The sequence below is a fragment of the Musa acuminata genome, chromosome BXJ3-5 (assembly GCF_036884655.1).
Source record: "Musa acuminata AAA Group cultivar baxijiao chromosome BXJ3-5, Cavendish_Baxijiao_AAA, whole genome shotgun sequence".
Classification (NCBI taxonomy): domain Eukaryota; kingdom Viridiplantae; phylum Streptophyta; class Magnoliopsida; order Zingiberales; family Musaceae; genus Musa; species Musa acuminata.
Window position 1 is genome coordinate 42,746,978 of NC_088353.1, and position 27,733 is coordinate 42,774,710.

The 27,733-nt window shown below is 39.7% G+C and overlaps 4 protein-coding genes across 16 annotated transcripts; 3 read left to right on the top strand and 1 right to left on the bottom strand.

The window, feature by feature from the left end:
* Window positions 1-1,206: 1,206 nt before the first annotated feature.
* Window positions 1,207-3,523, top strand: LOC103986383 (probable receptor-like protein kinase At1g11050). The gene has a single exon (XM_009404384.3). The coding sequence runs from the start codon at window positions 1,392-1,394 to the stop codon at window positions 3,294-3,296; it is 1,905 nt and encodes a 634-aa protein (XP_009402659.2). The 5' UTR covers window positions 1,207-1,391; the 3' UTR covers window positions 3,297-3,523.
* Window positions 3,524-3,796: 273 nt separating this feature from the next.
* On the bottom strand, window positions 3,797-12,674 carry LOC103986382 (E3 ubiquitin-protein ligase RGLG3). 13 transcript variants are annotated; one of them, XR_010496582.1, is made up of 13 exons: window positions 12,410-12,674; window positions 10,065-10,295; window positions 8,002-8,086; window positions 7,732-7,908; window positions 7,536-7,649; window positions 6,394-6,491; window positions 6,231-6,307; window positions 6,055-6,160; window positions 4,978-5,105; window positions 4,726-4,875; window positions 4,597-4,653; window positions 4,199-4,289; window positions 3,797-4,046 (listed from the first exon to the last, which is right to left on the bottom strand). XR_010496582.1 is itself a non-coding variant. In XM_065151391.1 (13 exons), exons 2-12 carry the CDS (start codon window positions 10,257-10,259, stop codon window positions 4,206-4,208), a joined length of 1,284 nt encoding a protein of 427 aa, XP_065007463.1. In that variant the 5' UTR covers window positions 10,260-10,295; window positions 12,410-12,674; the 3' UTR covers window positions 3,797-4,046; window positions 4,199-4,205. The 13 variants fall into 13 exon arrangements, 12 of the variants coding, with proteins under 12 accessions (XP_065007463.1, XP_009402654.2, XP_065007465.1 ...); XM_065151391.1 differs by having other exon boundaries at window positions 4,726-4,888; XM_009404379.3 differs by having other exon boundaries at window positions 4,726-4,888; window positions 7,732-7,872; window positions 12,410-12,672.
* Window positions 12,675-18,040: 5,366 nt separating this feature from the next.
* On the top strand, window positions 18,041-21,521 carry LOC135638296 (metal transporter Nramp5-like). Its single transcript, XM_065151364.1, has 13 exons — window positions 18,041-18,253; window positions 18,378-18,456; window positions 18,546-18,586; window positions 18,879-18,957; window positions 19,046-19,150; window positions 19,241-19,350; window positions 19,777-19,958; window positions 20,051-20,120; window positions 20,196-20,369; window positions 20,499-20,603; window positions 20,683-20,814; window positions 20,917-21,012; window positions 21,079-21,521. Exons 1-13 carry the CDS (start codon window positions 18,080-18,082, stop codon window positions 21,406-21,408), a joined length of 1,677 nt encoding a protein of 558 aa, XP_065007436.1. The 5' UTR covers window positions 18,041-18,079; the 3' UTR covers window positions 21,409-21,521.
* Window positions 21,522-22,658: 1,137 nt separating this feature from the next.
* On the top strand, window positions 22,659-26,666 carry LOC135637812 (ubiquitin-like domain-containing CTD phosphatase). Its single transcript, XM_065150625.1, has 6 exons — window positions 22,659-22,991; window positions 24,568-24,712; window positions 25,548-25,662; window positions 25,736-25,799; window positions 25,920-26,085; window positions 26,168-26,666. The coding sequence occupies exons 1-6, from the start codon at window positions 22,702-22,704 to the stop codon at window positions 26,411-26,413; spliced, it is 1,026 nt and encodes a 341-aa protein (XP_065006697.1). The 5' UTR covers window positions 22,659-22,701; the 3' UTR covers window positions 26,414-26,666.
* The last annotated feature ends 1,067 nt before the right edge of the window (window positions 26,667-27,733 follow it).

The window sequence follows — 27,733 nt, forward strand, 5'->3', positions numbered from 1 at the left end:
TTTAATACATAATTAGTATGACGGAATCACTATTTGACAATGAGGTATCATTAACCATCTAACATTCCGTGAGTGGATCAATCAATGAACTCATTCTCCAATAAGCATATGTACTATATCCCTAGTGTCACCACACAAGTACCTATGAGACTAGCCGCTTCCATTATATGGACATGTATATAACACATTAGTTTGTTCGGTTATCTCGATGTCCGTCTCGAGTAACCTATGACTAGGATTATTTAAAATCTGTGTTTAAAGGTAAATCGATTACATTATCATGATCTCATTGGCATCGCACGGTGTTTGCATTGACGTCCCCTTCATTGCTAGTAACTAAGTCGACGTCGATGCAGATATAGAGTAGTATTGTTGGGCATTTGCATCGACGACCCTTTCGTCACTCGATAACTATGTCGACCCTAATACAGATGTCAAGTGACCCTTTAATCATTCGACAACTACATTGACGTCGACGTCAATGTAGTTATACAGATGTCAAGTGACCCTTTTATCACTCGATCACTCAGCAATTGCGTTGGCATCGACATAAATGCAGAACGACCATCACCTCTCGTCGTTGCTCTTCTCATCCACAACAATCATCTACGGTCATCGTCATTTGCCACCATCAATTGAAACATTAATTTTTTAATCTTTTATTTTTATATTTTTATTAATAAAATTAATAATATTATGATAAAATTAATAAAATTAGGATAATGATAGACACGTGGCGATCACACGGAGGGGAGGCCGAGTAGAGCTAATGTGTTAATTTCTATTTTATAAAGTAAGGAATGAATGATCTATATATAAAAAAAGAATCTGATGGTTGTTTTTCTTTTTAATTTGTCCAAGACGATAATCTCGAGGAGGTTGATCTGTTTTTTTTTTTTTCTATCTTCTTTTTTAATCGACGGAAGGGTGGCGACAGCAAAGGATCTGACGGCTTTGCTCACGTTGAACCCACTACTACTAATAAAGTATGCTCGTGATTGGAGCAAGCAAGGAGGCCCTCATGGGACCCACCCATCTGCCGTGCCGACGCGACGTACGATGAACCGGCAGTTCACCGACTTCAAACTTGGCTCCGATCGCCACGCTGGCACCGTGTAGATTTCCTCGCCCGACATTTCCATACCACTCTTTCTTCCTGGCGAGCAAACCTTTTCTTCTTCTTTTGGTTCTTATAAACGTTGTTTAATATGATTGGAGGATGCATTGCATCCACTTGCCCCGCTCTCTCGATGAAGCCGCTCGATCTCCCAGAAGACACCAAGTCTGACCAACTAACCATCGCCCGCCCCATTTGACCTCGTCTTCCTCCTGCAAGTATCCCAACTCTTCTCTTCCCAAGCTACCTCGTCCAAGAACGAGAGGCGGCAAAGATGTGGAGATCACTGTGCCTCTTGCTCTCCCTCTTGGCCTCCGCCGCGGCCCCGGCCGCGGAGGCGGCGACCTGCCCCTTGGACCTGACGTACGTCTCCACCTACCCCTGGGACGACTCCTCCTGTGTCGCCGCCAACACCAACCACAGCGACTGCTGCCAAAGCCTCCTCAGCGTCTACGGCATCGGCGCCGCTCAGCGCCTTCGCGACACCGGCCTGTTCCGCCTCCCCGACGACGCCACCTCCGCCGCCTGCCTCGCCGATCTGCAAGCCAACCTCTCCGCGCCCCCCCTCTCCCTCCCCTCCTCCATCGTCTCCGCTTGCTTCCCCTCGCCTAGCTCCTTTGTCACCACCTGCGCCGGCGTGTACACCCGGGCCGACTGGACCGCCCGGCTCGGCAACGCCACCGAGCTCGACAGCGCGTGCGACGCAGACCTCACCGACCTCTCCCGCTGTAGCAACTGCCTCAACGCGGGCATGGACGTCTCCTCGCGGCTCAGCGCCGTCAACGGCAACACCTCCGACGACACGACCTGCTTCAAACTTACCATCCTGTACGCGGCCGGCGTCGTCAACCGGTACGGCCCCAAGGACCCCCGCGCCGGCTGCATGTTCGGCTTCCTACAGCCCTCCCCCTCCTCTTCCGACCACGACTCCTCCAGCTCCCACTCCGCGGCCGTCTATGCCTCCGTGTTCGCCGCGATCGCCCTCGTCCTCGCCTCCGGCTCCCTCGGGCTCTTCCTGTGGCTTGCCCGTCGTAAAAGGAAGAAGATGAGCGACTCCGCGGCCTGGGAGAGGAGCTCCAGGTTGTACCTCAGGCCCAACACCGGCTCGATCTGTTTCGACATCAAGGAGCTGGACAAGGCCACCGCCAGCTTCTCGCAGCGCAACCTCATCGGGCGCGGCGGGTTCGGCGTCGTTTACAAGGGCACGCTCTCCGACGGGAGCCTGGTCGCCGTCAAGAAGGTGCTCGAGGGGTTAGACGACAGCGACGAGGAGTTCCGCAACGAGGTGGAGATCATCAGCCACTTGCGGCACCGGAATCTGGTGCCGCTGAGGGGGTGCTGCATCACGGAAGAGGACAGCGAAGAGGGCAAGCAGAGGTACCTGGTCTACGACTACATGCCCAACGGAAACCTCAACGACCACATCTTCGGCTCGAGCATGGGCGCCAATGGCGACTCCGGGAGGAGAAGAGCGCCCCTGACATGGCCGCAGAGGAAGACCATCATACTGGACGTCGCCAAAGGGCTGGTCTACCTGCACTACGGGGTGAAGCCCGCCATCTATCACAGGGACATCAAATCCACGAACATCTTGTTGGACGGGGAGATGAGGGCGCGAGTGGCCGACTTCGGACTGGCGAGGCAGAGCAGGGAGGGGCAGTCGCACCTCACCACCCGGGTCGCCGGAACCCACGGCTACCTCGCGCCGGAGTACGCCCTCTACGGGCAGCTGACCGAGAAGAGCGACGTCTACAGCTTCGGCGTGCTGGTGCTGGAGATCATGAGCGGCCGGCGCGCCCTGGACACGTCCGTGGCGTCCAACCTGGTGCTCGTTACGGACTGGGCGTGGACGCTGATCAAGGCCGGGCGAGCGGGGGAGGTGTTGGACGCGGCGCTGACGAGGGACGACGGCGACGGCGACGGCAACTCCAACCCCAAGGGGATCATGGAGAGGTTTGTGCTGGTGGGCGTGCTCTGCGCGCACGTCATGGTGGCGCTCCGGCCGACGATAATGGAGGCGCTGAAGATGCTGGAAGGGGACATCGAGCTACCGGTGATACCAGACCGGCCGCTGCCGCTAGCCCTCGCCCATGGCTCCGTCTTCGGCGAAGGAAACACCTTCACCGCTTCACCTACTCTCAGTGGCCCTCGTCTCGACACAGGAGACATGCTCAGGTAACTCCTCCATCTCTATCGTACTCAGGATCGGAGCACACTGAAAGCCAATTCAAGGGAAGAAACGAAAGAGAAGAATGGCTTTCACTTGCAGGAGGCAGATTCCATGTAAATCCTGTCACTGAAACTTGTCTACTGTATCATCTCGAGTTTAGCATGACAGACTTTGAACTCCTCAATGTGTTTATTCATCAGTAATAGATAGAAATAAAAGCTATTCATCATTTAACACATGATTATGTTACAATATTTGTCAAAGGTAAATGGCAAAGGTAACATCTATAAATGCTCAAGTATATAAAGAGTAAGAACACCTTGAAATCGACAACATAATAACAATACAGGATTTGCTGAAAGCAATCACAATATGCAGTTCAACAATAAGACATCAGTGTTCTATATCTTTAATCTAAAAGGGGTAGTTAACTAAGAATGTATTTCTTCAACCTAATTTTAGCCTTTTAGCAGTATCAAACTAAAACTTGCAAGAACAAGCAAACAATCTTCGGAATTCTTCGTCCGCGATCATTATGAATTAATCATATCAAACATTATTGTTCAATCTATTTGGCATGGAGGAACATCATCATCAATCTTCATGCAGGTGAATGAAGTGAAAGCAATCCCACTTAACAGTACTTGTCAATTCTCTACATTATATTTCCTTGCCAACAAAATAATCTCCCACCTTGCAACAACCTGAAACGCATGAGCAGTTTTCTCTTGCACCTGACTCATCCATCAAAATCCAGAGCTAACAAGGGCATGAGGTATGATAGCCGTCAGGATCATATGGTGAATGCAGCGACTTAAGTATACACCATTGCAAGTTGATCACAGGAACGATAGCCTTCAAAGTCATATATAGAAGGAATGCAGCACTACTAACAAGCTGAGCAAACTCACTTTGCTATCAGGAAAATAGCCGTAGGCGTGTGGTAATGGGTGACCGGCAGATTGGGCATGTGGGTATCGCTGTACCACAGTCTCTGCAAGTCTAAATCATGAAAGCAAAGATAAAACAATTAGACATTCCCCTTCTAAATGGACTCTGTCATTAATCCATTCTCATTAGATGCCCCCTTGTGCGTCAAGGATAAATAGAAATTCTCTCTTTTAGATTCAGATAAAACAATAAGATTCTACAAATAGCCCACAGCTTCTTTGGAATAAGAAATAAGTCTATTTCGAAAGCGGTTCTTGAAAGAGGGCTCTGTAAAAACCTTTTTGTATGTATACTAGTTATAATCTGGAAGGATATTATAAAAGACATAACAGTTTATGTAGTTTAGCAAAGCACTTACCAGATGACCACAACTGAAAGCGAGATCTTTAGGATTTGTGAGGCAAATAGGGCATGCCTGGACAAAAGCAGGAGAAACATTCTCAGGTACATGCAACTTTCTTAAAATCTAATCACTAATAAGACGTACTCGCTCCATGGGGATGCTGTACTCATCCGGGTTGGTGTATTTCGCATGTCCATGGGAACTTTTTGATGATTTTGCATTGTCATGATCGACAACAGCTCGTGGAGGAGGCAGAGGCTTTTCCCAACTGGCTTTTCCCTCATTGTTTCTGTGCTTTTTTAGTAATCTTCAAATCATTGTTACACTCAACAAACAACATTATCCCTTAAATGTTGACAATTCCAGATTTATATATGAATATCTAAATAGTCTTACCTCTTACGCTTTAGGCCTTGTGTGGCTCTATACTGAAGTGGAATTTCCATGAGGGCAGAAAGTGCAAATGCTGCCTCCTTCTTTGTCATTGGCATGTTTTCAGACATTATCTTTGTGAAGTTCACAAACTGCATGAGTCAATGAGATAAGAGCAAGGAACATAGCAATTTGTGGTAATAGGATAATAGTGACAATTATCAAAATATTATGACCGAAAAACTAGAATTTCCTTTTAGTAAGAGATAATAGTCAAATTAACAAGACATAAAAGTAGAATAGGAACATAGCAATTTGTGGCAATAGGATAATAGTGACAATTATCAAAATATTATGACCAAAAAACTAGAATTTCCTTTTAGTAAGAGATGATAGTCAAATTAACAAGACATAAAAGTAGAATTTCCTTAACAAACCAATAGAATTAAGAAAACTAATTTTGAAATTGAATGATCAACAAACTTTCTTTATCAATTCAAGATTAACAGAATTGTTATTTTAAAAAAGCACATGAAATTAAAGGTAAAGGCTAATTGTCTGATCAAGCAGAATATATGTATATACTATAGCACAAGGGACCAGACTGTAATAGCCTGTCCTGATTAGGGGGATTGTTCTGGCATTATTAAGGAACTGAGTGAAATTTCATCATTCTCATACGCTGACTTCTACTGTATGTAGACTAATAATAGCATAACTCTGGAATAACAACATGACCTTTGTGTCTATCTAATCTCCTGTTAGCCCCCTACAAAAGAATGATTGTAGGCTTTTTTGGTTCATGGTGAGGAAATCAAGCCTTTCCAACTGAAAAATTGCAAGGCCCCTATAGTCCCACAATAGTATTGAGTTGGAGTAGAATTTGTGTAGAAGATTTGGTAAGCCCACCACTAAAATTTGGGCTTAAGCATTATGGACAACATGGTACAACAACCTTGGCAGTCATACGGCGATTTGGTTGTGACGTGGTCGCATTTTATAAGATTCTGTGACTTATACTTACCAAACAGTTTATTTTCAATTACATTTTCGCTTTACAATAATGCTAGACATTAAAGACAATATTCTGCAAGCATTTACCTGAAAGTTATCAAATGACCGTTGTGGAACGTAGTCATCAAATTGGTGCATAGCATCCCATGGTCCATCACCCACACCAATCATAATTATCGAAAGGGGATAATGGCTGGATATTAAATGCTTCAGAATGTTGCAGTAAAGAAGAATTTCGACAAAAAATCAATGTCAGCTTTTACCTAGCTTCAACTATAGCATCTATAGTAGCCTGTTCTTGTTGACTAAAACCATTTGGTAAGGTTGAACCCTTAGTAACCTATTAGAGGATGGCAAAAAATATTAAGGACAATAATACAAGGAAACAGCAAGGGGAAGAAGTCCTCTGTATGGTAACATCCAAACCTGTCCATCAGCTACGATTACAAGAACATGATATTGCCAATTACTTTGCTCTACAATATCAATTGCTGCAAGAATGAGTGGTGCAAATGACGTTGGACCTGAAAATTTTGTTATCATAGAATGAATTCATATTAACAAAAAGAAATTTTGACATTTCTAGTCCATTAAATTTTGGGCCGAACTAGTATCATACAACATGGTAACATATTCACAAAATTTATGAATGCTGAAAAGAAACAAAAGAGAATAATTTAATCCAGTAACTGAAGAGACTTTTTAAGTATGAAAATCCATTGTAGATTAATTTTGAGGATAAAGAATGAATTAATTAGTAACCAAGATATTTACTATCGGCCAAAGAATAACAGAAATATATAATTAGCTCATGATCCCATCAAAATTCTGAAAGAAAGAGTTCAATCTAGTATCTCTCAAACTCATGATCTATATATCTCAACTAGCTTCTCACTAGGATAGTTGATTATACTTGAGGATCAATCAATTGCTTCAAAAAATACTAGGCAATATTACTTAATAATTTTAAACAATATGTCTATCACTAAAAACTAAAAAGATTAAAGTTTTAGACAATAGAAATGATATAGAATGCAAATAAACAATATTAATACATAATCATATCAGATTGACTTTTTGGATCAGAGCTTTTTCTTCTTTAGAAAGAACTTCGTTTATCTATTGGATTGCTTATGGTTTGTATTTCAGTTGAACAATTGGATTTTAGGATTGAGCTCAATTGGACAAGATGGAATTCAGATCAACACTGATCTGATCCAAGCAATCGGATTATACTAAGGATACAAATTACAAAAGATCATTAAACTAGACAGCAGATCCAGATAATGATGAAATTCACATATCACGCTTCCAAAGATTTGAACATGTAACACCACAATCTGCAAATAAGAAAACCATAAACCACTAACCCCATACTGACAGCTAAAATTTATAATCCTCTAAGACAATTATAAACACGAAAAAAAGTCAATAAGAATGTACAATTATTCATTGTCGTTTAATATGTAAAAATAATAATTCATTCAAACTGAACTCAACAATGCATGCAAGAAACAAAATATTCCAACAAATGCAAAGAAAAGAAACAAGGATAAATAGAGTATAACCTGAGAGAGTCAAACATGGAACAATCTCTCTATATCGTGAAAGAGCCTCCTCGAACCCATGACTAGGACGGTGGTCAGGGTAAAAGCTGAAGACAAATTCATCACGTGTAGATGCTACATAAAAAAGAAGGAAAATGTGTGAATAGGAGGGAGATTTAACTAATCAGTGACCAAAGCTGTAGCAAAGGACACTAACCATCACCAAATCCAAAACACGGTATCAAGTTATCCTCATCAAAAGGAGACAAAGTACGCCCAATTATAGAAATTGCTTGCTCATAGGGGTTAGTTGTGTCACCAATAGCATGCAGAGATCTTCTGTTAAATGAATGCCTTCCTACAATTGTTAAATAGCAATGATCCCCCCTCTGAACTATGTGGAGAAAAATATATCCAATCTTAAAAATTGAGTTGATGTAGAAGTATCATAGTGTTTCTGGATGTACAGAAACCCTTTAAAGCACACCTGTCCAGTCATTGCTTTTAGTGAAATCAATACCAAGGATTAAATTTGATGATTCAAGGCCAGCATCTCTTAGTGCAGAAATAACCTAGGGAATAAGAACATGTTTAGCATTAAGGTAGGAAATATATAACTTAATGAAGTAATTGATGGCTAAATTAACAAAATTGCAAAGCTCTGCAACTAACTGTTAATCTAAATATATTTGCATTTTTTTCAGATTTCACCCAACAATTATTCTCAGTAATCGATTGGTCATCCAACAAATTCAATTCTTGTAAAAATTTCGAGAAGCAGCCCAACAATCACACAGATGTTAGAACTAATAATCCTTCCACAAGCTTTTACATTATAACATGCATCGTAGATAACCATTATTCAGATATGTTGCTGCATGTTATCTATCACTAAATTCAAATTTGCATGCCGTGGGCATGGCTACATTTTGTAAAGAATAAAATCTCCATGTAGCTTTTGTAATAATAAACTTCTTAGCTATTCTAATGTTGTAAAAACTGCCAATCAAAGGGATATAGCAAAAATAATCATCAAGAAGTGTGCAGCATATGGGAATAGGACATGGATCATCAAGTATGTATGTAATGAACTTACATAAGCTATTAAAATCAGAAGCCAAGATGCATACCTAAAAGATGTATGGCAATAACCCAAACATCAATCAGTTGGATGATAAGAAATCCTATTGTTTGTAGTCAAATGCTTAGGCAGCAATCAGGCATAAATTACGTTGGCTTGACAGATTGGATCACATATAATGGCCATTAAGATTGGATCAGAATAAGTTTTGAATCATGTAAGAATGAAATTCAGCTGCAGAAAGGCATTTGTTTCTTGTTGGCAAGCAAACTTTTTCTTCTTTCTAAATTTTCTTCCTTGTTTACCTCTTGTTCCTCTCTACCTCATTATACACATTTCTGCCTGGTCACTGACCATCTTACTGTCAAATTGGGTTCAAGCAACAGCTATCCTCCAGATGGCTGACATTTAGATATTTATAGGGAAGAACATTCTTGATTTACTGCATGCTTGTGAAAAGTCAGGATCTGTTTGTTAAAAGGTAATTGTAGATCGTAAACATCAAAGAATGAAAATACAAGGAGTTTTACTATTTGGCTACACCTAAATGTCAAATCACCAAGATTCTAATTAAAAAAAAAAAAAAAACAAAGAGCTATATCTAAAGGATCCTCCATGCTCATTATAGGAACCTAAATACTTTCTGGATTAAAAACTTCAATGAAACTCATAATCAGTTGAAAATTTTGATATTTCTAGGTTTAGATTAATATGGCAGCCTAAAGATCCAAGGCTTGCTTAAATCTTACAATTAAGCTGGATATCTCGAAGATATTTGTGACAGGAAATTCTCAAGAAATATGAATAGCAACACTTAATAGCTCATTAAAAGTTACTAATCTTCTTGTGACAGAGTGATATTCAAAAGATTAAGAGATGCTAGTGAGAATCAATCAATAGACTACACCAAAATAAACATGCTTTGAGCTAAATGGACAGCATATATGTAAAATTTTTCATCAAAATTCTCAAAAAAAGTACTAGCCAACAAATTTACCTTGAGAACCTGGCCCATAGACAAGCAATAAAGTGTGAGAATTGAAGCAACAACAAGACCTAGGAATTATTTATATATAAATATATTTGAAGTTCTTGGATGACTTAAGCAACAAGAGAACACTTAGAATAATTGAGACCTAACAATATTTAACTTGAAGTTCTTAAACAATCAGCCAAGTGGGTGACTAAACTCGAAGAAATTTGCTAAATGCAATGCCAAGTATTAAAATAATTTAAGGAGTGATGACTGGTTATATACCGAAGAAACAAAACAAGCATGTGGCTACTTATGGGCAAATAAGGTGCAGTGCTTTCTAATATAAGAACCTAAACCTTTTTATCAGAATGCAACATAATTTACTAAAAAGATGCCAGACCTTGGCTAATGACAGGTAAAACTGATGTGCAGAAATCAATCAATCTTCTAATTTACTGTTTTATGTACCTACTAGAGGAACAAAGTAATTCACCTCTTCAAGCGAGCTGAAATTGTCAGCTATAAATGCTGGTTGCTGCTTATTTTGGTTTTTATTATTAAATGAACTCCCAGCAGTGAAATGAGCTTGCTGAGGATATCTGTGAGAAGATGGGTGAGCATAATTGCGAGTAGAAGGCAAAGGATATTTGCGAGGAGAGGATCCTTCAGCAGAATTTGTGTTGCCCATATAGCTAGAATCTAACAGTACATCCTTTCAATTAATCTGCACTCGATGTCAAAAGAAAAAGAAATAATGTCAGCAGCGGTAACCACATGGAGGAAACAAGAAGAAAATAAAGGAATTTCTTTCTACAAAAAGAAAGATGATCATTCAATCTTGCCCTGGAGTCCCTGTATCACTATAGTCTGTATCATAATTTGTTCTACGAACATTCTACACAAGCAACAAAACCAGAAACATTTTTTCCTCAAATTTCTTTTCGAAATCCCTTACACAACTTCGATTTTGACAAATTGGGGGTTTAGAAACTAATGATATAGAAATCGAAGTAATATAACAATGACCCTCATTTTATGAAATAAAAGAACAACAACAATGATAATTTTAAATGAAAAAGAAGGAACACAGGCACCAAAATCATGGTGCATATTTTGCACATGGGACCATGTTGTCTACTTAGGGAAACCACAAGAGTTTCTGCCTAGATACAGTTAATGCATGTGTGGCTGCTAAGTGGAGACATTCTAAGTATGTAGCCATAATGTGATAAGGTGACATAAAACCTAAAAGAGATGATCAGAGAACTGACTTTACATATGCAGCTTTATATTTTGGACCCAAGGATATTGATTTATGGTCAAGCATGTGATTTTGTCCACCACAAAAGAGCTTGTGAAATATTCAGTAAAACTTCACAATAAACAAGACCAACATCTTGAGCTTCATGTGAAATGCTCCAAGTCAGCCATACATGGTCTCATTTTCTAGTTCTGTGTAAACATCATATTCAACCGAAAGTTGCAAAACAGGAAGATCTATGTTTAAGTATTTAACATTTGTACATGAATGACAAATGGACAAATGAAATAAAATGAACAACTTATTATGTACCTCCATTATTCCTGATTGCAAAACAATTAGATTCTGAATCCAGGTCTAAGCAACTTGTTTGACTCCTTAATTAGTCCTACAAATATAAGTCTGAACAAACCTTTTAGTGTACCAAGCAAGGTCTGTCATACTGAATCGTACCGCCCGGTACGGGTGGTACGTACCGGTCCGACAGACTAACGGTACGCGGACCGCCCGCTACCGATCCGCCTGTAGCACTGTAACAGCACAGCTGTAGCAGTGCACTGTAGTACTGTAACAGTACAGTACTATTGCAGTGCACCGTTATAATAGCAGTACAGTGCAACAATATACTGTAGCAGTACTACAGTGCTTGGTACACCTAGGTATACCGCTCGGTACACCGTACCGTACCGATACCGAGCCCAGGTCGAAACACCGGTACGGTACGATATTGCGAACCTTGATACCAAGCATGTATTTTATCCATAAAGATACATACTTATATAATACTATTGAATAAAGAAATTCTTAACCTATCAAGAATTTTACATGCCTTACAATCTTAAGCACACCAACTCAACTTTTCCATAGGGTGGATGTTTTTTAGCTAATGTTTAAAGGGTTACCAATCTGTCTTTGGTGACCGTTGTTCTACATAGTCATACAACTTTACCACTTGCTCCTTTAAATCCATCCAATTGGAGTTGAAGAACCACGATAGGCCATGAAAACCAAAGTAGAATCAGACCTTTTTCCAAGGAAGAAAATATTCTAAAGTCCAGATACTATACAAATTGGTACTTGATCCTACAGTTTCCAACCAATTAAACCTGATTCTCAAGGGGCGGCAACCACAACACGAGAACAGGATGTATAAAAGCAACTGAACTCGTTTTTGTATCAGCACATGAGCCAGAATTTAAGCAATCAAAACACATCTTCCTATTCAAGATTATTACGCTTACAAGAGAAAAAAACACAACCTTTTCAAATTCAATAAATGTAAATTCTAACATATTAGGGTTGCTTCATTCGAAGGAGAAGGCAGTAGTTGTAACAGCTCAAAAGAAACCATTCCAATTTTCTTCAAGAAAAGACTACATTAAAAGAAAACGAGCCGATTCGAAGAAGCCCGCATGCTATAACCAGTAATCTTGAACACATCCAAATCGGCTCTTGGCCACCTTATCAAAGTGGCTGCCGCTAATATCTCAGTACCATCGCAAGAAAAGAGACCCACGAAGGCGGCGGCAGAGGAGGAATAGATTACCCTTAAAGAAATCCTACAGCCGTCGACTTACGTCTTCGCTTCCGAGTCGTCGGTGGAAGAGTCCGTCCCCGCTTACTGTTCCCTAGCGGCTGACGAGTTCTGCGCACGGCTCCATGACACAGTGCTTCTGGAACCTCGAGAAAATTCACCGCATCGCCGCCGGTAGAGGGCTCGAGGTGGGACCACCGCGGGTGAGCGTAGTGCAGCCCGAGTCGCCCGCCGGGTAAGACCGATCTCCCGACGTCGTGGCTCGGCCGCCTCTCCCAGCCCAGCTGTCGCCACCTAGTAGAGCGGGACCCACAGGCACCGTCCAAAGAGAGAAGAGAATTTGGGAAGCCGACCCCACCGGCGTCGGGTCCGTATAAACGTACCTGAAATATTCCCCACGGGTTGACCGACCCGACGTGGGTCCCTCAGAGCCTGCCTGAGAGAAGCCACTTGGTGACACTGTTGGTCGAAGTTAACGGGTTGGATATCAACTATTGTTCTAATTGACTCGGTCAATTTTTGGTGGTAATCGGAGTCAAGTCATCGTGCTACTTATAGTATTATTTAAGATGACTTGAGAACAAAAAAGGGCATATTTGAAGCAACAATTTGCCAACCTGTGACAAATAGCATAAAAAGAGAAAAAAAATGGAGAGTAAAGGATGATATAATGATAATAGGATTACCAATGGGTGGATCTCTGATTTGGATCGGTTAATATATACGGATCCTCATTTAAAATCATTGGCTTTTCAGATTTAGATATGGATCCTAAGAGAACCCGATCCAAATTTGATCCGATAACAATCTTAGTCCTTATCCCTGACTTTTCTGAGACCTTATTGTAGATTAATTTTATTTTTTGACTTGGTTGGCTTGAAGTCAAACATGTTTGCTCTATATTATTTAATATGTGGCTTTGAGTTTGATTTTAATTGTGTGTATTGTTTCAACTACATTTACAAGAAAAACTGATCAATAATATTCTAAAGTTTAATCTCACATTCAGAGTTTGATGAATATAATCTTATTAACTTTAACTTAAGTATTTCAATATATATATATATATATATATATATATATATAAGAAATATAATAAACCAAAGAACTTTTATTAATTGGAAGAATAAAAAGAATTGTAATAGGAAAGAAACCTAATATCTTATCTTGTTGCTATCTGATATGACAAATTATGGACCCAAGGCACGTCACCATATCTCACATCAGAATCCATACCAAAATGTCACACGTTATCACATTCCACACGCCTTATTCCGATAAATCCAGGACGTCACCACCCTCACACGCAAGGTCAGAGCCCATGCGTGCTGAGACACTATCCGACACGCCCATCACCTTAAACCGCATACGACTCACCCTCATGCCATAGTATAAGAACCCTTCGTGGATACCCACAAAAGGGGGATCGGAAAAAAAGGGAAAAACATTTAACTAACTTGCTCGTCGGAGGGGTTACAACCGAGGATCACCCGGCGAAAGCCTTTTTCTGCAGGAAAGCGGCCACCCACGATCCACAGGCGCCCTAACCTCAAAAGCCGCCGACCGACGACCTCGCAGGCGAGCCATCGACTATTTAGCCTCCAGGCTGAGGAACACTGACCAAGAACCCGACACCGAGGGCCGGTCGATGTTTCGGCGTCCAGCTTAACCGACGGGACACTCTTGACATCGACCCGTGGATCAGGCCGTGCTGACTAACGAGCCACGGCACATCTGTTCACAAACACTATCTTTCCCTAGTTTGTGAATCCAAGTGGTTTGTGAGGGATGTAGCAGTCCGAGGCCGGTTGGAGTTCTTCCTTGGGGCCTCTGTAAGCTTGTTTTGGTTGCTTTCGGCGGGGTATTGAGGAACTTCCCTAGTTTGTGAATCCAAATGGCTTCTGTTGGATGTAGCAGTCTGAGCCCAGTTGGACTTCTTCCTTCGCGTCCTGTGAGCTTGTTTTGGTTGCTCATGTTTGGTGGGATAATGAGGAAGGAAACCTAAAAGATTTAGCGGAGTCAGTAGACGAAGATAGATTAAGTTAGATGGCACAGCTCATGCCCACAACTGATCATAGCTAGTTTAATCCGCCGGCGGCCGGTAACCATGACGGTCGTCCAACTTCAAGATCATGGCTGATGTACATAAGCCAAAGTTAAGCTAAACAAAGTACTAATCAACAATGGGTTACCAATTGATCTGTTCCATTTAGTAGGATCTTGATGACAAACATGAAACCTAACTTTGCATTGCAAGTTACGATTAGTAGTACAGCACGCTGCATTGTACTGCAAGCTTTGCTTTCGACCTAATGCTCGAAAGACCTACGTAGTTGGCTGTGTCAGATTAGGTTGGATGTGATGATTTTGTTACTACATTCATGTAACATATCGATCGCCAACTTTGCAGGCTATCATATACAATCTGTCCTACTCGATCTCCAGTGCAGAGGGATGCCTTTGTGACGCACATAATATCAGGAAGCAAATGTCTTGTTGATAGTGTTAGTGTTCTTTATTAGGTCATTTCTCCAAGCATTTTGATACTTTAAGCGAGTGATGATAAGAAGGTATATAGAACACGGCACGCGCAAATGTTTACCAGGAACAGCTTCAAGGTCAATCACGATTCATCATGTGAGATAAGATCGATGGTGCAATTATGATTGCTAACGTGGAACTCAGAGCAGAGTTGATGAGCTTGCTGATAGCTACGCAGTCTGCTTGATTCATTGGATGGATGATGGAGGGACTTCAACTACCTCCATTAAGTCTCTGTAATCTTTCTTCTTCTTCTTCTTGTTGATGAAAGACTCTGAAATAACCTGAGAGTTGATGTACCATCATTGCCACAGATAATTGGCTTTTGCACAAAAAGAAGGGATTGCATGTTGTGTATATTTACCACTTAACACTAAGACCAACTTTTCTTCTTATGGATCAGTCTCAATATGTGCACAGTGTGCAGGCATATCTCGAGTCCATATTAGCTCACTGCCGATGTCATTGTTGGCTTTGACTAAGGAGCTGGCAGTGCTTATGTCCTCCAGTGATGTGGCTCGCACGTTGCAAATATCATAAGCTGGCAGAAATAGACAGTAGCTGAAATGTTGGTGTCCTATTTCAGATAAGACAAACTTGTATAGCTTAATGTATGTGGTAGAAAACCACATTAAACTAATCTGTGATGTACGCTCACCTATGCATGGTAATGTAGTCTTTGTCTTCTCCAATTTCACATCCATCCAAAAGAATGGTGCTTTCCATGCATAATATACCACCAGATTCGGCAAGAAACCAGCAGCTAGGATAGAAACTAGTGGTAATATTGATAACAGGAAGAGCTATACAAAGCATGTGGTCATGTCATTGAAAGTAGAACCTCAAGAACATGGGTATGTCGACATCCTATATAATATTAAAGCTTAGGAATGTGGATTAAATTTATGGATTTGACTAGCAAAACAACATTACTATTGAATAGAAGTTCAAAGGGTTGAAAAGTCATGGTATTCCTAATAATTGGGAGTATATTTGTTTTCTGTCTATGCTCAGCAGGTGTTTCATTGGCACATGAATATATTGTTTTTCAGAATAAAGAAGCTTGCACTGGGACCAGTGTTTAGGAAAAGAAATGAAAACTGCAGTAATATATTTGGTGGATGTAATTTATCTGGTTATTATCTAATTGTGTTGATATCAACATAACATGTCGACAGACCTTGAATTAAAATATCCATGACAAAAAGCTTGAATTAAATAAGAGTCATCCATGAATATAAAAATCCTAGAATGAACAACCTAATCCTTCTTCACAAACTTACTTTATTATTATGTGAAAGCATGTTTTGTTCTTTAGAACTCTCACAACTTCATCATGTTATGCTTCCAACACAAATCTTCTCTGCTCAATAAACTAGATAATAGTGCACAATAAAATGCAAAAGCAACTGCTAGAGTTTTCTGCTCCTGTATGCTTCATCTTCTTCCTTTATTGAACTGAAGAGATATTAGCATTACATGTCTAAAAATCACGGCAACCAGCATCAGTTACACCATGCTACCAAGTGCAGCATGACAGATCGGAAGCTACCTGTACTTGCAGTTGTTTTCTTTCTTTTCTGGATGTGCCAATGAGAACAATCTCAGCTGTCTGATACTTCGCAGTAGTTTTGTTATAGCAGTGATTCATTTGCATTCATGCCTTGTTCTCGACGTTGCATGTGATCATTACCACTGCATACAACATTATCATTACGTGAAAAAGCTCACAAGACAACAGTGCCGCGGACATCTCATGGATAGTGAATGGCAGATCGCGTCTCTTTCGAGTGGGAATGAGGAGTTTTGATACCGTCCATTTCTAGGCTTTTGATAAGAGTAGATTAACTCCTAACTGGTTGTGGACATCTCAGTAATACGAGGATATCAGCTTAGAAACACATGACCGATATTTCGAGTTCTAGAATTTGAAGTGACTCGTGATTTATGGATTCAATGCAGCTATCGCCGAGTGACAAATTTCTATCTCATCTCATGCATTTAATTCCATGAGACTCATAAAATTCGACCTCAAGCTCATCTGCAGAGAGCCACTTGGCACTCTACACTATTTGGAATAGAGATTCGATTGTGTGAATCTAAAACGTGGAATCCTGGAAAGAATCGCACCTGCTCCACCTCTCAACGGAGGAGGAAGAGGACGGACATGCATATCATCTCTCCAGGCGTCGCTCGGAGACCAACTACTCCTTTTTCTCGTTCCATTTGTCACCTACCACCGTCTGCTCTCAGCCACAGAAGCGAGGAAACTAGGCAGGCAAGGAGAACGAGGCCTTCGCTCCAGTTGCATGGACTTACGCCTGCAGCCTCAGTCCCACCTCAGTGTTTGTGCCCGTGCCCACACGCCATTTCATGCATGCATGGCTCCTGCTCGACGTAATTACCAATGATGAAAGGCTGCTGTTTTCTCTATCGGTTTTCTTATTTTATATACTTGTCAGTGGGACAAGTCATTGCAGACATGTATATATATATATATAGAGAGAGAGAGAGAGAGAGACTTATCACATACTATGTTTTGTTATATGATTATATTTCATAGCTTGTTGTTAGCATGCATAACAGAGATTGGTGGATAAATATATCCCTCAAAAGACAAAAAACACTATTTGTAGTTATTACAAAAGAAAAATACATCTTCTTGCATTAAACTATGGTGAAGAAGGATAAAAGGGAAGAGGAAAGAAGACTCTATCTTTGGATAGATTGTGTACATTAATTGCAACGCTAAACAAACGATAGTGATGCCAATTAATTCCAATAAAGAAAAGAAAAAGCAGCATGAAAGGAAACACTCACAAACAGTAGGCAAGTAGGCAATCTTTTACTTCAATGCATGGATGGGGTCGAACAAGAACTGTTTGAGAGTCATCAGTGACTCCCGTCAGTAGCTTTCTTAGTGTGGATGACCTCACCTTGGAATTGGCAAGCATCCAATAGCTCTTCCAGCATGCATTTTTTATCACCCCCTGAGGTTGGCGCAGTTCATGCCCATCCAAACTTGCATGCCAAATGGCAGGGGGCTTTCTATACAGAACTCAGAACTGGTTGTAGGTGTTATTTGATCCACCAAGTGTATATAAACAGACGGGGAGGTGGTCACTGCCAGGCATACTTCCTCTTCCTGGGGGTCAGTGAAAGGCTAGCAGACATGGAGGTGAGTGGTGAAGGGAGGGAGATCAGAAGAGATGGTGGCCATGGGAGAGGGAGCAGAAGAGTTGCAGCTACTGAAGATGAAATCGATGGGATGCATGCAGCTAAAGCATTGTCAGCAGAAAACACTGACGTGAACGAAGAGAAGTCATGCACCCAACCCCAAGAGCAGGTTCCTCTTCTTCTTCGTCTTCCTTGCTTTCTCTCTCTCTCTCTCTCTCTCTCTCTCTCTCTCTCTCTCTCTCTCTCTCTCTATCATTGTTAATGGCTCACAGAAGATTAGTACATCAATACAGAAGCATGGATGGAAGAAGTTCCTGGCTCACGTTGGACCCGGATTTCTTGTGTCCTTGGCGTACCTTGACCCTGGGAACTGTAAGAGACTCTCTCTCTCTCTCTTTCTCTCTCTCACTGAAACTAAGTAGTCAAAGATATCAAACTAATGCGGTCGAATTCTGTGGCAGTGGAGACGGACTTACAAGCAGGAGCTAATCACAAATACGAGGTAAGCAATAGCTGAACATGGAAATGTTTTGCATCTGAGAGGAGGCTCACCAGTTGGGAGTCTCTTTCAGTGGCCATGTTTGCATGTGAGAGAGCTATCTAAGGGGATTATATGTTTGATATTTTCTCATATAAATAAATACTGTAACAAAATGAGATTGTTGTGTAACAATTGTGGAATGAATATATAGCTCTTCTCTCTTCATTCATGTCTTTGCTACTACTAGTTTCCTTTTCATGTTTTCTTTCCCTCAATTGGACTGAAACATATTGTGGAAATCCTCCAAAAACAGCTCTTGTGGGTTATACTAATCGGTCTGGTTTTCGCGCTGATAATACAATCACTTGCAGCTAATCTCGGGGTGACTACAGGTATCAGAAACACAGCATTTCTTCCTTTCTCCTTTGTTTTGCTACCACAGAAGATGCTAATGTGTGTTGGTGATGTTGTCGATCACAGGGAAGCACCTTGCAGAGCTGTGTAAAGCTGAGTATCCAAGGTTTGTCAAGTACTGTCTTTGGGTGGTAGCAGAGTTGGCTGTGATTGCTGCTGACATCCCTGAAGGTTCTTCCTGAGCTCAAGTTGTTCTTGTAAGCTTTTTTCTTCTGTTAGTGATTTGAGCTTATGGGAGTGTGTGTATGACTTCTTGTGCAGTGATAGGAACAGCCTTTGCTCTCAACATCTTGTTTCATATCCCATTGTGGGCAGGAGTTCTGATCACAGGGTTGAGCACTCTGTTGCTTCTTGGACTTCAGAGATATGGAGTAATTTGAATCCTTACTCAGACCTCTCACTGCTTCTGATGAATTGATTCCTCCTACAAAAACACATTAAGAACTGAAATCTATACTTGATCCCCAACTAAAAGACACAAATTAAAGATATCATAGCAGTTGTGTGAATTCTATTTCCTTACCAGCAGAAAAATGAGATCTACTTGCAATTCAAATGATTCAGAGTACTGATTCAACTATTTGTCATTTATTTTCATATCAAATATGCAAAATAGGAAATGAATCCTTGTTACAATCTTCTGTATGTCAAATCTGAGATGCAAGTCCTAATAATACTGAAACAATTATCTTTTATAAAGCAAAAAGATAACAAAGATGGCAGTTCTGTTCTTGAGAAATTTTAGAATATTAAACCTGGGATTAAGAGACATTATGCTCACCTTATACTACTTGCAGGTACGGAAACTTGAACTTTTGATATCTATCCTGGTCTTTATCATGGCTGCCTGCTATTTTGGAGAGTTGAGCTATGTGAAGCCTCCTGCATCTGAGGTGATGAAAGGACTCTTTGTGCCTAAGCTTAATGGCAACAGTGCCACCAGTGATGCCATTGCTCTCTTGGGTGCCCTTGTCATGCCGTGAGTGCAACAGTATTCTCACCATCTGATTACTTCTCCATGATTGTTTGCTATTGCTTTGGTGTCTCACTAAACAGATTCTCCACATGCAGGCACAATCTATTTCTGCATTCAGCTCTGGTGCTGTCGAGAAAGACTCCTCCCTCTGTCAAAGGAATCAATGTATGTCTGACAAGAATTGCAAGAAAATTAGAGTTCTATTGAAGGTTTTATTGATGTTTTGTGTTGTTTGTGTAGGATGCCTGTAGGTACTTCCTTGTGGAGAGTGGCTTCGCATTATTTGTGGCATTGCTCATCAACATAGCTGTTGTGTCTGTCTCTGGAACTGTGTGCGCTGCTGATAACCTCTCTTCTGATGATTCTGATAGATGCAGCGATCTTACCCTCAACTCAGCCTCTTTTTTGCTCAAGGTATGTCCTTTCAATTAAAAACAGTTCTTGTTCTGTGCCACCAAAGTGAAATAGAAAAACACTGACAAAAATCAACACATGTTGAGATGCTTTTTCATGACCATTCATCAAAATCTATGTTCACCTCAGAATGTTTTGGGGAAGTCAAGCTCAATAGTGTATGGGATTGCATTGCTGGCCTCTGGACAAAGCTCCACAATAACAGGAACATATGCTGGCCAGTACATCATGCAGGTAAACATCATGGCACTAATTTGAATACAAATATGATTTTTTTTTTTTATAGTTTTTTGATCCATAATCCACTATGCAGGGCTTCTTAGACATCAAGATGAGAATGTGGCTTCAAAACCTCATGACAAGATGCGTCGCTATAGGTCCCAGCCTCATTGTCTCCATCATTGGAGGCTCTGCTGGAGCAGGAAAACTCATAATCATAGCATCGGTACCCTCAATTTTACTTCATTTTTGTCATGTTTTCACTGAAGACAAAGTATTTTCTTTACCATGAACTCTGACATTCCATCTAATCTACCAAATTATGCAGATGATACTATCCTTCGAGCTGCCATTTGCTCTCATCCCTCTTCTCAAATTCAGCAGCAGTCAAACAAAGATGGGACCTCACAAGAACTCAATCTATGTGAGTACCTCTCTTTGCTGATCCAATATGTACATGAAGCTGCTGCAACTTATAGTCCAAACGCAGGTCATCGTGGTTTCCTGGGTTCTTGGTTTCGGTGTCATAGGGATCAACATCTACTTCCTAAGTACAAGCTTCGTGGACTGGATCATCCATAGCAGTCTACCAAAGGCAGTCACAATTCTCGTCGGCATCGTAGTCTTCCCCTTCATGGCTGTCTACATCCTTGCCATCATCTACTTGACCTTCAGAAAGGATACTGCAGTGACATTTATCGATAAGTCTGATTCATCACAGATAGAGATGGAGAATGGTATGCGTCGTTCTGATGGTAATAGGGGAACTGAAGTTGTGCCATACAGAGTGGATCTTGCTGACATCCCTCTCCCAGACTAAATCTTTGAAGTTGATTGCCCAAGAAAGCTTTATGTAACATTATACTTGCAGTTGCGTCAGCTAAAATAAGTAGAATTATGGCTCTTTGAGTTATAACTCTTTTGTTTGCTTAACTTGTCATTTTGTACCATATGTGCCTCAGAAGGAGAGATTGTTGTGCCAACAAGTAATGGAAGCTGGCATTGTTGGATCAAAAGATTTGTGACATGCCTAAAAAACTAAGTGTTTCTTTTATACATCAAAATACAAAGAATGACAATATGGAAGAATTAAGGATGGTATGAGTTCAAATCCATCTCCATGTTGTTCTCCACATACAAAGAAAACTTACAAACCAGAAAACCTGGACAAATTCCTGAATAAACTTTAGGAACATTAGGAACAGAGCTCACTACTTGTTCATGTGTACTTTGGTTATCCAGATTGAGATGTGGATTCGGAGCTAAGCTAATCGAGGTTCTACTTTACATTTGTCTTTGATTGATGTCAAAAAATATCGAATCCTTTCGTAGATTGTGTTAAGGGCATGATAAAATCTCTCCGATGTTTAAGTTAGATTCGGTTATAAGATGTCGGGTATCTAAGAATAAGAACGTACCTAAAGTACCTTTTATAGTATGGCTTTAGGATCGTTATGTTTGAATATGGTTACGTATTTCTTTTAGTCTTGATGGAATTATATTTTACCAAACTCAAGAACATGCAACGATTACAACATGGTTTGCAATATTCGGGGGATGGTTCCATATTAGTCATATAATGTTAAACTATTGATATCAAGGTATCGACTACATAACGTCGAGATGTCAATCACATAATGTTAGAATATCGATTACATTACGAATACATAATAATTATATTATACTAAATTATTAAATATGAAACTTGAGGTCTTACATCAGCACGATAGTATTCTTCATTCTTTCCAACATAATATCCTTTATTCTTTAGAGGTTTTTGTTGCTCCTATTATGTATCATTATCTTATTTATACTGATTGATAAGTATAATTATAATCATAATTATAATATTAATTTAGAGATTTACTGTGTTAATAGTATAATTTTACATAATTGAAATATTATATATTATTTAAAATTTAGATATTCAACAAGGCTTTGTTTTTTTTCCATCCTCAGACCACGTGCAAGACACGTGAATATAATTTATATTTCCAACACGGGTCTGCTTTATTCGTTCCGCCGAGCACGTGCAAGACACGTGTCCAAGACCTAGTATATTAGACGGCGAACACAGGTCTTGAGGGTGCGGAAGGGGTAGAACAGACGAGCCATGGCGTCCTCCACGCTGGCAGCAGCAGAGGTGGCGATGAGATCCGGCGTTGGAGTGGAGGGGGTGGAGGAGATGACCCTGACGGTGCGGTGGAGCGGGAAGGAGTACACCGTGAGGGTGTGCGGAGACGACAGCGTGGCGGAACTGAAGCGCCGCATCTGCGAGGTCACCAACGTCCTCCCCAAGCGCCAGAAGCTACTGTATCCCAAAATCTCCGCCAAGCTCAGCGACGATTCCGTCCTCCTCTCCCAGCTTAATCTCAAACCCTCCGTCAAGATGACCATGATCGGGTCCGTCCCCCTGACATAACCCTATCGCTTGCATGAGTCGTTGGTGGCACGTGTCCATTTTTGCCTCTCTGTTTGTCTGAGTATCATTAGTTCTCTGCAAAAGATACAATTTAGGTATTTGTGGTGTTTTGATTACATCAAGTCGAATTTCGTTAAAGTTCACAGATTATCTCATAGAAGTAGGTGCCACAGCATGATATTAAGTAGGCAACGTTATGAGAGGGTCTAAAGATGTTATCTTGTGATGTCTTGCCAAGGCCATCCTGTATGCATTTGTTACTTATAATTGACAAGGAAGAATTATTAAAAGAAGTAAGATAAAGGTTATTAACAAGTTTGAATAACATCTAATTTCACCAAATCTGTTGTTTTATTAATCTCAACAACCCATTGCATTCATTCTATCTATGAGCACATAGGAGAACGTTTGTTCTTGATGTAAAAGCAGGTTTTGGAAGGCAATATATGAGGGGATTATTTAAGCCATATAACTTTTGAGCTGACTACTTATTGGTCACTCATCCTCTAGCCCATGAACTTAGTATTTTATCCGTTGGCAAATTCAAACTTATTTTGGTCAAAAAATTTTCTTAGTAGATGTATTACACAACAATTGCTGAAAGAAGAGGCGATGCTATGTAAGATGATTATTCATATCTAAATAAGACCTTTGAGTTTGCCAACCAAAAAGACTGAATTGTGCTCTGGCATTATGGTTGGCCTAATGACTGTATTGAGTGTATCAACACTCGGTGCCGTTGATATGATTCTTATACTATACAATTATAGAAGATATTGGTATGGTTACAATCTGATATATCAACCCTGAGGTGGTAGGATTAGTTGGAACATTATTCTGGATTGTGATACATATTGAGCCACTTTTGCTAGTCATATTATATAGGATATTTGATCTTACAATAACTGTGCATCTAATTGAGTCAATAGTACTGCTATTACAATATCTAGAAGCTATAATTCATTGACGTTTTTCCAAGACTATTTAGTGCTTCTGTTTCTTAACTCTTCTTGTAAGATTATAATGTAGGAACATGATGGTATCTTATATATCTTTATATGGTTTATGTTAAAAAAAATCAACAATAACATGAGATTAGATCCCCATTTTTGACGTTCTAAACAACATAATAGACTAATCCAAGATATAGATGTATTCTGAATCAGGAACAGGGGATCGGAGTTATGATTCTAATGGGTTAGAGGGATTCTGGTAACTATGTTAGATTTCCTTGATTTTGATGAACATGTATTATGAAATCCCAAAAATATTTTTTGGCCTTGGTGAAATAATCCTTCAAATTTTTATTGTTTCTCTCCTATAATCAAGTTTGAACTTTGGAAAATGTAATATTTAGAATTACACTGCTCATTGATGGATGGTAAACACTAGTTGACGCTATCATGTTAACCATATACTTGATTATCTATCAACTATGGATATTCTTTTTTTTTTAAAGAGAGAAACTTTGGGTTTACATTTCATGATATATCTTGTTATTGATCAAAGTATATTGAGAATCTTGCAGTTGTTCTAACACCTGTTGACACTATACAGTACTGTTGAAGATGACATTATTGTGGACCAAGCGGACTCCCCAGAGATTGTGGATGATTTTGAACTTGGTCATGATGAAGTCATTGACATCAAAGATAAATTTGTAAACAAACAGAAATTATTGCGAAGAATCTCTCAGCATAAGGTCAGTTGTTGGTGTACCTTGCAAGAAGTTCTGGCATTCCCATCTACTATAATGGTCATTAGTTTCTATCGTCTTATATTTTTCCATCTAGCTATCTATTTGAATTTAAATTCTTTGGCTAAATTACAAGGTTTCCAATAGCATATATATTATTTAAAGTAACAAAGTAATAAGTTCACATAGAGAAAGTGCATTGGTAAATCAATGCAATAAAGCATTTCTGAACAAACACATAAACAATAAGCTATGACTTCGTTATATGTTTACTAATTGACTGTATATGGAAAAGGAAGTTGGAACTCCTGGGTACATTAAGGTGCCAATGTTGGATCATAACAGGGAAGTCTGAAGAAATGTGGAAAACAATTTTTTTTGGCTGAAAAACAAACTGAAAGTTCAAGATAGATTTAAAAGGCTATTTCATAATGCTTTCTGGGTTCAACTTGTAGCGAACTGAAAGATATCAAAATTGACCATTTTTGATATTTTAGCCTAAAAACAACCTGACTGGAACTGAAATTGAAAACTATGAGTCTTACATTTTGTGTGATGGCATCTGAGAATTATTCTGCCATTCATCTACTACCTAGCACTTTTAATTTTGTGAGTTTACTAGACACCTTGTAGTGCATCACCATTTTTTTCTTGTTTGGATTATTCTTTTTGTGAATTAATTGGCATCTTGGAAGACCTTTTTCTGAGATAGTGTGTTTTTATTTGCAATACCCTTGCATGAAGAACCCATTACTGTAAGGTGTTGCTTTTTGATGCTAGGGTCATTCTGTTATCTGCATGTAGTAATTTTTTCAGATCTCTTGTTGTTCACTTCCATTAGATCAAACTTTTGAACCCATGTCGTGAAGGAAAGAAGCTGCTCGTCTTAGATATTGATTATACCCTATTTGATCACAAGTCCCCTGCTGAAAATCCTCGTGAGCTGATGCGGCCATGTAAGTTCTTCATGACCATCATTTTAATTGGTTTTCCTAATGATGATTGTCATGAGGCCAACTACCGTTGCAGATCTTCATGAGTTTCTCTCTGCTGTCTATGCGGAGTATGATATCATGATATGGTCCGCTACTAGGTATGATATTCTGGTGTTCGTTGTTGCAAACCTCCAGTCAAATCTGTCTTACAGTTTCTTCATTACATGTGATTTTCGAACGATCTAATTAATAAATTTAAATATAATTTCTTTTGTCAGCATGAAATGGGTCGAGTTGAAGATGGGGCAGCTTGGTGTTCTGAACAATCCTAATTACAAAATTACTGCTCTTTTAGATCACATGGCCATGATCACAGTACAATCTGATTCTCATGGGTTATTCGATTGCAAACCACTTGGCCTGATATGGGCTCAATTTCCTGAGGTTTTGTACTAAGATACTGTCCTTCCATTACTTGTTTCTTTTGGCTGAACAATTTAACATACTGATTTTGTGGATCTTGCAGTTTTATAATGCCAAAAATACAATTATGTTTGATGACCTTCGAAGAAACTTTGTGATGAACCCACAGAACGGGCTTACCATCAGACCCTTCAGGAAAGCTCATCTGAATCGAAGCAGTGATCAGGAGCTGTTGCGATTAACACAATATTTGCTGGCTATTGCAGATCTTCCTGATCTCAGCCAACTTGATCATAATTACTGGGAATTGTATGCTGAAGACAGTACAAAAAGACGCAGGCACAGATAGAGCAATTATGCTGATGGAGAAGTGTTCTTGGCTATATTTGAAATACCTGGTTTTATTATGTTGTCATGGCTAGGTCATTTATCAATATAACTTGTTTTCTCGGTGCTAACAGGCCATGCTCTTCAACCTTGTCTGAGGTTACTTAATCTGTAGAGAATGTATAAAACAACCCTGTGATTACTTTTCTCAAGTTCAATACTTTTTAAGGGTTGAATATCATAATCTAATTTTGGTTAGACAAATTCTTAAGTCATTTGAAGGATGGATAGTGATCTCACATTTCTATGTTCAAACCAAATTCTGCACTTGTCTTAATTTACTTTCCTCTGACTTGCTGCCTTTCGATTTGTCTGTATACTATTCGGTCTATTTTCTTTCATCTGAGATTTTTTTAATATAAAAAATTATAATATTTGAATATGGTTTATAGTAGATTACAAAGTTGGACATTTGCTGGGTGTTCATAAAGAAATTAGTCAAATCTGTACAGTCAAAAAGGTAAATACCTTGTTTGTTTTATGATTGTAATTTGGATGGATAAGTAATGAAATATGATATTTGTGTATAAATTAAAAGTTTATTAGCAATAGTATGGAGAAGAAAAGTCACCATTTAAAACTTTTCTCAAGTACAAAAGAGTTGGCTTAATGCTCATATACTGCCTGAAGAAGTAACCCTTATATACTGATTTATGTTTTTGATGTTTGATCGCAACAGTTGTTGCAATTACAGATTAAAAAAATTATTGAATAGGGTAGAATGCTGAACTTAAGCATAGCATTCTAGCAACCTTAAATTAGTCAACAATTTCAATGAAATTTCCATTTCTAGATTATTTCTGTAACTTGAAGGTATTCAACAAATACTGCTATACAAGTTTTGTCAAGTTTTGCATCAAGTCAAAGCCCTGTGGAACTATCAACATGTAGATGCACAATTTCATCAAGCAAAACATGGCAAAGCTGTCAAATCTCTTAGCAGTCAAACTATGTGCCAGTTGCTGGTTTTAATTGCAGCTATTGGTCCTACCAATACTGAAGCCACTGGTTTCATCTCACAGATCATGTCATTGTCCTTGGCATGGTCAAAATGGGCATAGCAAATTGATTTAAGAAAGGCTGGAGATCAGTTTCCATACTCTTATGCAAGGCTGAGAGCAGAATGTGTATTTGATAGAGTGGCTTACAAACTCAGTCATCCCAAGGCCAATGTGGAACATTTGTAACCAGTGATTTATGTGGTATCTGTTAGAGAATGTGAAACATTATTACTAGTAATAAAAAAATTATAAAGATTTAGATATTTCAATACTTTTGATTT

Bases quoted from the DNA above. Each gene is read 5' to 3' on its own strand.
- LOC103986383 (XM_009404384.3), top strand. From the start codon at position 1,392: ATGTGGAGATCACTGTGCCTCTTGCTCTCCCTCTTGGCCTCCGCCGCG.
- LOC103986382 (XM_065151391.1), bottom strand. From the start codon at position 10,259: ATGGGCAACACAAATTCTGCTGAAGGATCCTCTCCTCGCAAATATCCT. The intron at 6,308-6,393 runs GTTTGGATGTTA...ATCCTCTAATAG, and splicing joins TAATCGTAGCTGATGGACAG to GTTACTAAGGGTTCAACCTT. The intron at 6,161-6,230 runs GTAAAAGCTGAC...TTTAATATCCAG, and splicing joins GATGCTATAGTTGAAGCTAG to CCATTATCCCCTTTCGATAA.
- LOC135638296 (XM_065151364.1), top strand. From the start codon at position 18,080: ATGGAGGTGAGTGGTGAAGGGAGGGAGATCAGAAGAGATGGTGGCCAT. The intron at 18,587-18,878 runs GTAAGCAATAGC...CTCCAAAAACAG, and splicing joins GAGCTAATCACAAATACGAG to CTCTTGTGGGTTATACTAAT. The intron at 19,151-19,240 runs GTTCTTCCTGAG...CTTCTTGTGCAG, and splicing joins TGCTGCTGACATCCCTGAAG to TGATAGGAACAGCCTTTGCT.
- LOC135637812 (XM_065150625.1), top strand. From the start codon at position 22,702: ATGGCGTCCTCCACGCTGGCAGCAGCAGAGGTGGCGATGAGATCCGGC. The intron at 25,663-25,735 runs GTAAGTTCTTCA...CTACCGTTGCAG, and splicing joins TCGTGAGCTGATGCGGCCAT to ATCTTCATGAGTTTCTCTCT. The intron at 25,800-25,919 runs GTATGATATTCT...TTCTTTTGTCAG, and splicing joins ATGATATGGTCCGCTACTAG to CATGAAATGGGTCGAGTTGA.